The sequence below is a fragment of the Oncorhynchus tshawytscha genome, linkage group LG04 (genome assembly GCF_018296145.1).
Source record: "Oncorhynchus tshawytscha isolate Ot180627B linkage group LG04, Otsh_v2.0, whole genome shotgun sequence".
In the NCBI taxonomy this organism is placed as follows: domain Eukaryota; kingdom Metazoa; phylum Chordata; class Actinopteri; order Salmoniformes; family Salmonidae; genus Oncorhynchus; species Oncorhynchus tshawytscha.
This window is the reverse complement of record NC_056432.1, coordinates 59,779,360-59,789,789: the sequence shown is the minus strand read 5'-3', so window position 1 is coordinate 59,789,789 and position 10,430 is coordinate 59,779,360. Positions and strand designations below refer to the sequence as shown.

The 10,430-nt window shown below is 43.2% G+C and overlaps 1 protein-coding gene across 1 annotated transcript; it reads left to right on the top strand.

Annotated features, from left to right (window-relative positions):
* The first annotated feature begins 721 nt into the window (after positions 1-721).
* On the top strand, positions 722-10,102 carry LOC112249127 (sulfotransferase 2B1). Its single transcript, XM_024418791.2, has 6 exons — positions 722-941; positions 1,286-1,494; positions 1,618-1,744; positions 1,840-1,937; positions 6,774-6,954; positions 9,704-10,102. Exons 1-6 carry the CDS (start codon positions 803-805, stop codon positions 9,898-9,900), a joined length of 951 nt encoding a protein of 316 aa, XP_024274559.2. The 5' UTR covers positions 722-802; the 3' UTR covers positions 9,901-10,102.
* The last annotated feature ends 328 nt before the right edge of the window (positions 10,103-10,430 follow it).

The window sequence follows — 10,430 nt, the reverse complement described above, 5'->3', positions numbered from 1 at the left end:
AATAAAGAGGTGCGCTCCATGGTTGGGCAGCAGATGTCCAGTTGGTGATCACTGTTGCAGTCCCCCCTCTGGTGGTCGACCTGGGTAGGGTGTCTGCAAATGACGAAGTCCGCTCCATGGCTCGGCAGCGGATGTCCGGATTGGGATTGCCGTTTCGGACCTGTCGTCTGGTCGTCCAGACTGGAAGATCTGGGCAGTAACTTAACAACGCACACACATTCATGAAATATATCATTACATTTCCTCCCAAATGAGCGGCATTGTGGCACTAACTGATGGTTGTATGGGGGAGTTGTTTATGGCTCTATCACTTTGTACGTGCTGAAGAAAATGAATGAAAGCATAAATCAAACAAAATATAGTTATGACACCTTAATCATCTAATTGGACTGTATTCTATCTATGTCCATGGTCTTGTCAAAATGACCCTATCATGGCATTGTCTGATGTCATATCTAGGGATTTCCTAATTTGCGGGGTGTTGCTTAGGGTACTATCCTAAGTTGATAGCTATATGATAAGTCTACAGCTGTAAGACACTAGTTTTGGGCAGTCTACAGGGATGACCTATGAACTTCTGAGAAGATAACTGGTGAGTGCTGTAGCTGTAGAGTTAAAGGCCTCAAAATAAATGTTCAACTTTACTAAGGCTGGTGTTACCCACAGGACAACGTCATGACATACTGCTTGGCTATTTAAGGTCTGTAGGAAGCCAGATCATCTCATACTTCCCTCCTCACAGAGAGTCAGTCAGAAAAACAGACAGAGAGAGACAGGCAGTTAGGTAGACAAGCAGACAGACATGGCCAGGCTGGACATGACAGAGACCTTCCATCACATCTCATTCCCTGGGCACATTCACACCCAGGACTCCCTGAACTATGCCCTCCACTTCCAGTTTCGGGACAGGGACACTGTCATCGCCACCTACCCCAAATCAGGTGAGACAGGACAGCTCTGTCACACCACTGCTCGGTGTCACAACACATTAGACATGCTGCAACACTAGCCAACTGCAGGACTTTTTCCTCTTTCACACTTTGCAGTTGAAGCAAACGGTCAGGGCTTTAATAACTGTATATGCACAGACTCCAGTAGGTTATTGTATTGTTACTGTTGGTTTAACTTGTCAATGATTAATTGCTTTCAAGATCCACTTCTCTCAGACCATCTGTCTTTATGGAATTAGTGGTTTAGGTAGGGATTCAATGAATACAGAGGTATTAGATGTACAGTTCTCTCTCTTTAACTCTTCTTTCTTTCCCTTTGTGATCTCTGGTTAAAGGGACTACCTGGATGCAGGAGATTGTCACTCTTGTGAAAAACAGAGGGGACCCACAACTCTCCAAAACTGTGCCCAACTGGGCACGAGCCCCCTGGCTGGAACAGCATTACAGTGCAAAGGTGCTGGAGGCCACCCAGGGGGACCGAATCATCACCACTCACCTGCCCTACAACCTGCTGTCTTCTGCACTTCAGGGCTCCAAAGCTAAGGTAGGATGTGGTTATGTTGAAGAGACTATTCTCAAAGCTGTGAGATATTTCCTATTTTGTAAAGCAACTCTATGAAAATAATATATTGATAGTTAGTGTCACTATCTCCACCCCATCTCTCAGGTCATCTATGTCGCCAGAAACCCCAAAGATGTTGCTGTGTCATATTACCACTTCCATAAAATGGCCAAGTTCCTCCCAGAACCCAATTCCTTTGATGAGTTTCTGGATAGTTTTCTGGAGGGATCAGGTGAGTTGACACTAATGATTTGTACCTCGAGCAATTCTGGGATTTAATCCTACTGTTAACAGTCAGATCTAATCCAACGTTTACCCTTTTTGCAGTGAGTTATGGGTCCTGGTTCGATCATGTGAAAGGCTGGACGAGTCAAGCAGGAGTCTTGGCAAATGGTCTTTATATCTCTTATGAGGAGATGTGGCTGGTAGGATAACTCTTGTCTATCACTGTCTGATATGTATTGTTGTTGTCATCAATTGCAAACATCCCATTACATTCTCTCTTCCTCATTGCAGTTGAGTCACCCCTAACCATATTGTAGACGTGTCCATTTAAGCGCATCAGAACACAATAACACAGTAGAAAAAGTCTATATGCAGTGTGTGCAAATGGTGTGAGGAGGTAAGGCAATAAATAGGCCATAGTAGTGAAGTAATTACAATTTAGCAAATTAACACTGGAGTGATAGATGTGCAGATGATGATGTGGAAGTAGAACTACTGGTGTGCAAAAGAGCAAAGTAAATAAAAACAATATAGGGATGAGGTAGGTAGATTGGATGGGCTATTTACAGCTGCAGCGATTGGTAAGCTGCTCAAATAACTGATGCTTAAAGTTAGTGAGGGCGATATAAGTCTCCAACTTCAGCAATTTCTGCAATTCGTTCCAGTCATTGGCAGCAGAGAACTGGAAGGAAAGGCGGCCAAAGGACATGTTGGCTTTCGGGATGACCAGTGAGATATACCTGCGGGAGCGCATGCTACGGGTGGGTGTTGCTATGGTGACCAGTGAGCTGAGATAAGGCGGAGATTTACCTAGCAAAGACCTACAGATGACCTGGAGCTGGCGACGAATATGTAGAGGGCCAGCCGACGAGAGCATACAGGTTGCAGTGGTGGGTGGTATATGGGGCTTTGGTGACAAAACGGATGGCACTGTGATTGACTGCATCCATTTTGCTGGGTAGAGTGTTGGAGGCTATTTTGTAAATGACATCACCGAAGTCGAGGATCGGTAGAATAGTCAGTTTTACGATTGTATGTTTGGCAGCATGAGTGAAGGAGATTTTGTTGCGAAATAGGAAGCCGACTCTAGATTTAATTTTGGAATGTAGATGTTTAATATGAGACTGGAATGAGAGTTTACAGTCTAGCCAGAAACCTAGGTATTTGTAGTTGTCCAGATATTCTAAGTCAGAACCGTCTAGAGTAGTGATGCTAGTCGGACGGCGGGTGTGGGCATTTAGTTTTACTAGTGATTTAAGAGCAGTTGGAGGCCACGGAAGGAGTGTTGTATGGCATTGAAGCTCGTTTGGAGGTTTGTTAACACAGTGTCCAAAGAAGGGCACGATGTATACAGAATGGGGTCATCTGCGTAGAGGTGGATCAGGGAATCACCTGCAGCAAGAGCGACATTGTTGATATATACAGAGAAAAGAGTCGGCCCGAGAATTGAACCCAGTGGTACCCCCATTTAGACTGACAGGGGTCTGGACAACAGGCCCTCAGGTTTGACACACTGAACTCTATCTGAGAAGTAGTTGGTGAACCAGGTGAGGCAGTCATTTGAGAAACCAAGGCTGTTGAGTCTGCCGATAAGAATACAGTGATTGACAGAGTCGAAAGCCTTGGCCAGGTCGATGAAGACTGCTGCACAGTACTGTCTTTTATCGATGGCGGTTATGATATCGTTTAGTACCTTGAGCGTGGCTGAGGTGCACCCGTGACCAGCTCGGAAACCGGATTGCACAGTGGAGAAGGTATGGTGGAATTCGAAATGGTCAGTGATCTGTTTGTTAACTTGGCTTTCGAAGACTTTAGAAAGGCAGGCCAGGATGGATATAGGTCTATAACAGTTTGGGTCTAGAGTGTCATCCCCTTTGAAGAGGGGGATGACCGTGGCAGCTTTCCAATCTTTAGGGATCTCGGACGATACGAAAGAGGTTTAATAGACTGGTATAGGGGTTGCAAAAATGGCGGCGGATAATTTTAGAAAGAGAGGGTCCAGATTGTCTAGCCTGGCTGATTTGTACCGGTCCAGGTTTTGCAGCTTTTTCAGAACATCTGCTATCTGGATTTGGGTGAAGGAGAAATTGCGAAGGTTTGGGCAAGTAGCTGCGGGGGGTGCGCAGCTGTTGGCCGGGGCTGGGGTAGCCAGGAGGAAAGCATGGCCAGCCGTAGAGAAATCCTTCTTGAAATTCTCGATTATCGTGGGTTTATCAGTGGTGACAGTGTTTCCTAGCAAATTTCTGTTCGAAAAAGCTAGCCTTTGCTTTCCTAACTGACTGCATGTATTGGTTCCTGACTTCCCTGAAAAGTTGCATATCGCGGGGACTATTCGATGCTAGTGCAGTCCACCACAATATGTTTTTGTGCTGGTCAAGAGCAGTCAGGTCTGAGGTGAACCAAGGACTGTTTTTTTAAAGGGGCATGCTTATTTAAGATGGTGAGGAAATTACTTTTAAAGAACGACCAGGCATCCTCGACTGTCGGGATGAGGTCAATATCCTTCCAGGATACCCTGGCCAGGTCAATTAGAAAGGCCTGCTAGCAGAAGTGTTTTAGGGAGCGTTTGACAGTGATGAGGGGTTGTTATTTGACTGCGGACGCAGGCAATGAGGCAGTGATCGCTGAGATCCTGATTGAAAACAGCAGAGGTATATTTGGAGGGCAAGTTGGTCAGGATAATATCTATGAGGGTGCCCATATTTACGGATTTGGGGTTGTACCTGGTGGGTTCCTTGATAATTTGTTAGATTGAGGGCATCTAGCTTAGATTGTAGGACTGCCCGGAGTGTTAAGCATATCCCAAATTAGGTCACCTAACAGAACGAACTCTGAAGATAGATGGGGGGCAATCAATTCACATATGGTGTCCAGGGCACAGCTGGGAGCTGAGGGTGGTCTATAACAGGCAGCAACAGTGAGATTCTTATTGCTGGAAAGATTGTTAAAAATTAGAAGCTCAAACTGTTTGGGCATAGACATGGAAAGTATGACATAACTTTGCAGGTTATCTCTGCTGTAGATTACAACTCCTCCCCCTTTGTTAGTTCTATCTTTTCGGAAAATGTAGTAGTTGGCGATGGAAATCTCAGAATTGTTGGTGGCCTTCCTAAGCCAGGATTCAGACACGGCAAGGACATCAGGGTTGGCCGAGTGTGCTAAAGTAGTGAGTAAAACAAACTTAGGGAGGAGGCTTCTGATGTTAACATGCTTGAAACAAAGGCTTTTGCGGTTACTGAAGTCAACAAATGAGAGCGCCTGGGGACACGCAGAGCCTGGGTTAACCTCCACCACCCGAGGAACAAAGGAGGATTAGGATACGGCTAAAGGCTATCAAAACTGGTCGTCTAGTGCGTTGGGGACAGAGAATAAAAGGAGCAGATTTCTGGGCATGGTAGGATAGATTCAGGACATAATGTACAGATGGGTAATGGTAGGATGAGGGTACAGTAGAGATAAACCTAGGCATTGAGTGACTATAAGAGAGGTTGCATCTCTGGAGGCACTAGTTATGCTAGGTGAGGTCACCGCATGTGTGGGTGGTGGGACAAAACAGGTATCTGAGGCATGTTGAGTGGGACTAGGGGCTTCGCAGTGAACTAAAACAATGATAACTATCCTAAACAGTATACAATGCTTATTTACATTAGAAAAAGACCGAAAGCGAGGCATAAAGCAATCACAGGTGTTGATTGGGAGAGCTAGCAAAGACAACAACGGGTAAGACAACAACAGCTAATCAGCTAAGACATCAACAACAGGTAAAAAGGTGATGAATGGGCAGAGAGGGTCAGTTAACTACACACAGGTCCTGAGTTCGAGTCTGGGGCTGACAGATTAACAAAATGGAGTACTGTGATTAATGAACAGTCCAGTAGGCATCAGCTAAGTAGCCAAGTTATCATAGGGTTCAGTTAACAGCAATAGATGAAATAGGGAAGCCGCTAGGTAGTCGTTACTAAGGCTAGGAAGCGGCAGACACAGCGTTGAAAAAAATAAATAATACCTTAATAAAGTTATCAGGCCAGGGCTAATAGAAGCGTCTCCTCCGACGTCTGGCAAAGGTCAGTTGGGGGTACAGCGGATGGAATTACGTCGGCAGACCAGTCATGATGGAACGGCGGGGCTCCATGTTGACAAAGAGTCCAGTCCAGTTGGCACATAGGTATTGTCACTGGAGTAACTTTGTTTGCTAGCCGGGAGATGCGTCTAGCTCTCGCGTAACTGATGCTAACTTTGGGACAAGGGCGTTAGCCACTATAGCCACTCGGTAGAAGCTAGATAGCAGCGATGATCCGATGCAAAGGTCGAGAGCTAATGGCTGGAATCCGGTAGTGTAGTGAATTCTAGTCGTGTTAGTGAAGAGTCCGGGAGGCATCAGCTGTGTGGCCAAGTAATCATAGGGTCCACTGAGCAGGCCGGGAGATGGGCCTGGCTCAAGGCTAGCTTCGGGGCTGGGCCACTCGGTGGCAGCTAGCTAGCTGCGATGATCTGGAGTAATGGTCCAGAGCTTACGGCAGGAATCCGGCATTGTCGTGGAGGAAAAAAACTGTCCGATTTGCTCAGGGTTGATAACGCACTGTGCAGGCTGGAAAGTAATTATCCAGGCTAAAAGAGTCTGGTGTCTGTGCTAAAGGTAAAGGCCGCTTGCAGTAGCTAACAATGACTAAATAGCTAATTAGCTGGTTAGCTGCTGATTGAGGTTTTGGCTATAAGGTCTAAAAATAGCAGATCTGTATCACATTGGGTGAGGCGGGTTGCCGGAAGACAAATTTAATTTTTAAAAATCGATAAAGATAATGAACATATTTTGAAATATATACAAAAAAGACGAAAAATAACACGGGAGAACGACAACGTCTGCACTGCTACACCATCGTGGAGTTGCACTAACCAACTGTATCCAACCTAATGAGTGTTTGGTCTTAGTTTGCCACAAATGTTGTTGATAGACTAGACATAGATGATCAATTCAGCCTTTTGTGAAAACCACCCTCTTTGTCCACATCTATAATAAGAGCATTGACTTTCCTCAGGACCTGCAAGGCTCGATGGAGAGGATCAGCTCTTTCCTGCACTGCCCCCTGGTGGGCGATGAGTTAACCAACTCCCTGAGACACTGCAGCTTCAGCAGCATGAGCGATAATGCCATGGTGAACTACACTCAGATCCCAAAGGAGATCATGGACCACAGCAAAGGCAAATTCATGAGGAAAGGTGAGGCGCCCTTGCTCAACAGGAGTACAATCCTGACTAGAGTTGTGTGTCAGTCAGTGTCAGAAGGATAGAACAGTACCATAGACCTCCCCTGCACTCACAGTATGGTTAGAAGTGTGTAGTAAGGATGATCCTGAAATGTCACTAAATTTGTTTATGAAATTATTTATGAGTACAGCTGATAAGCACGTCCCTTTAAGAAAATGCACCGCGAGGTGAAATGGTGCCCCATGGATTGATGATGAGCTGAGAAATGATTCAACGTTGTGATGCCAAAAAAGTAGCAGATAAATCTGGTACTTTGTTTGATAAGCGAAGTTAATGTAAATTAAGAAAACTAGTGACCAAGCTAAACAAAGGAAACAAAAAGGGATTCTATCAGCACAAAATTGATGAAGTAAAGGGTGATGGGAAAAAGCTGTGGAGAACATTGAACACTATTATGGGTAGGAATTCAAACATGTCTGCCACTTTTGTTGAATCATGGGGTATATTTATTACAAAACCACATGACATCGCAAACTACTTTAATTAATATTTTACTGCAAAGTGGACAAGTTGAGGAATGCTATGATTCCAACTGAAGGCTCCTTGTCATATACCCTTATAAAATATTTTATCATGAAGGAGAGGCAATGCGGGTTCAAATTTCATCAAGTAGAAAGGGAAGAGGTAGAAAAGATGCTGTTGTCTCTTTTGAATGACAAGTCGCCTGGTACAGATAGTCTAGATGCCAAATTGCTTAGAGTTACAGCTAACCAAATATCTACACCAATCTCTCGTATTTTTAACAAGTGCTTGATGTATGGGGTGTGCCCAGAAGTTTGGAAAGAGTCAAAGGTTATTCCACTACCTAAGGATAAAAAATCTGCATTCACTGGTCCTAAAAGTCATCCTAAAAACTTGCTGCCTGTGTTAAGTAAATTATTGCAAAAAATTGTATCTGTACAAATCAAGGATTATTTCTCATGTAATGATCTGATAACGGGTTTCCAGCTTGCATACAAAGGGCATTCTACGAGTACGGCCTTAGCACAAATGACAGATTGGTTAAAGAGTATAGATGATAGGAAGTTAGTTGGTGCAGTGTTGCTGGATTTCAGTGCTGCTTTTGAAGTAATTGATCATGAACTGTTACTAGGAAAACTCAAATGTTATGGTTTTAAGGATGCAGCTCTCTATTCAGGAGAATGAAAAAGTGTTCATTAATGGTAGCTTTTCAAATAGTAAAGATATGCATTGTGGTGTTCCTCAAGGAAGCTGCCTAGGCCCACTGCTCTACTCTATCTTTACTAATGATTTACCTTCAGTAATGAACAAAGCAAGAGTGGTCATGTATGTTGATGACTCTACAATGTATAGTACAGCATCAGAATGTAATGAGCTAACAGATGTACTGAGTGGTGAACTAAGAATGGTGTCTGAGTGGGTTGATATGAACAAATTGGTGTTGAACATTTCTAAAACTAAATGTATTGTATTTGGTTCAAGATATATGCTTGCTGATGACCCCCAATTGAATTTGTCGATTGAATAGAATACATGTAGAGCAAGTGAAAAAAACAAAACTACTAGGCGTGATGTTGGGCGCAGCTTTATCATGGTCAGGACACATAGATAATATTGTTATTAAGATGGGTAAGGGAATTTCTGTTACAAGAAAATGTTCAGAGTATGTAACATCTAGTGCTCTGAATCAGGTCATCAATCCCTGGTCCTATCACACTTAGAGTAATGTCCAGTTTTATGGTCAATCCCTGGTCCTATCACACTTAGAATAATGTCCAGTTGTATGGTCAATCCCTGGTCCTAATACACTTAGAGTAATGTCCAGTTGTATGGTCAATCTCTGGTCCTATCACACTTAGAGTAATGTCCAGTTGTATGGTCAATCCCTGGTCCTACCACACTTAGAGTAATGTCCAGTTGTATGGTCAATCCCTGGTCCTATCACACTTCGATTAATGTCCAATTGTATGGCCAATCCCTGGTCCTAATACACTTAGAGTAATGTCCAGTTGTATGGTCAATCCATGGTCCTATCACACTTAGAGTAATGTCCAGTTGTATGGTAACCTGCAGCAAAGAAAGACATAAAAAAGCTCCAAATGGCTCAAAACAGGGTTGCCAGATTCTCTTCATTGCTCTAACCGAATGAATATTATTAAAATGCATCAGAATCTCTCATGGCTTCACGTTAAAAACAAATTACTATCTAGTCTTCTGATTTTCTTTAGGAATGTTATATTTAAAAAAAATTAAAAACACAGTATTTTTCTGTCCAATTAGTACATACTAGCAACACACATAACCACCAAACCAGACAGACAAATTCAGTGCAGCTAAAACAAATCAACTCAGGGACAAATTGCCTTAAATCTAGTTTTATATAGAGCTAAAGCTGAATGAAACGTTTTACGAATCCATATTTCTCAGGCAAAAAGTAAATCCACCTTCAAGAAAAAAATAAAAGAACATCTAATGCGATAGACCATATGACTGGACAGCAAATAGAAAGTATCAACAGAATGTTAAATGTGTTTCCTGTCAGGTATTTTAATGATCTGTATTGTCTACTTGTTGAATGTTTGAAGTCTTGATTGTGGTTGTTTGTAATGTCTTGTTAATTGCTTGTTGGACCCCAGGAAGATTAGCTAGCGTTATGGCCTTAGCTAATGGGAATCCTAATAAAAATTACAGTGCTGTGGAGAGATTGGCCATAATAATGGAGGCCTTGTTCTGTTTACAGGTAAAATCGGTGACTGGAGAAACACTTTCACAGAGGAGCAGATTGGTATTTTCGACACCGTCTACAGCTACCAGATGAAAGACTGTCCCTTGACCTTCATGTGGGAGTGTCCTCCTGAGTCCTGTGGGGGAGGAGGAGGAGGACAGGCCTCTGGGGATCAGGATAGGGCCCTTATCCTCCATGACGCCGGAGATTGATGGATACGCTTCATACAAGTCCTGGAATTCTCTCACTGATGTTCTGTGTTTTTGTGAATGTACATATAATGTACACAACCCAATATAGTAAAACTATATAATGAAATTGATATGTTAATATAACAAAAATATTGTGTGTGACCTATTTGTTGTTGTAGTTGGGTTTTTCCACCTCTATAAAAAATCTAAATGTTACAGTTAACTGAATGAGAGTGAAGTTTCTCCTCCATCTTGGCTTGTGCTGCAATAGCTAGATGATGGGACACGAGAGGGACACATTTAACTCCCTGACATTGACACATTGGAAAACCTCCCAGTTTGTGGCAGTGCATCAAGCAGAAGGGATGATATATTAACTCCAGAAAGGCTGACGTGTACATAAAAAGTTGTTTTTACATCAGTCACATAGCTTGACTCCGAACAACCTGGATTTCCCACATATAGCTCATCTACTTAGTGTATGTCCATCAGTAAGGTTCACAGCCCTGAGTTGTTAGGAAACTATGTGACTGATGCTAACATATGGGCAT

Coding starts and splice junctions, on each gene's coding strand:
- LOC112249127 (XM_024418791.2), top strand. CDS start 803: ATGGCCAGGCTGGACATGACAGAGACCTTCCATCACATCTCATTCCCT. Junction 1,495..1,617: donor TTCAGGGCTCCAAAGCTAAG/GTAGGATGTGGT, acceptor CCCATCTCTCAG/GTCATCTATGTCGCCAGAAA. Junction 6,955..9,703: donor AGGCAAATTCATGAGGAAAG/GTGAGGCGCCCT, acceptor TTCTGTTTACAG/GTAAAATCGGTGACTGGAGA.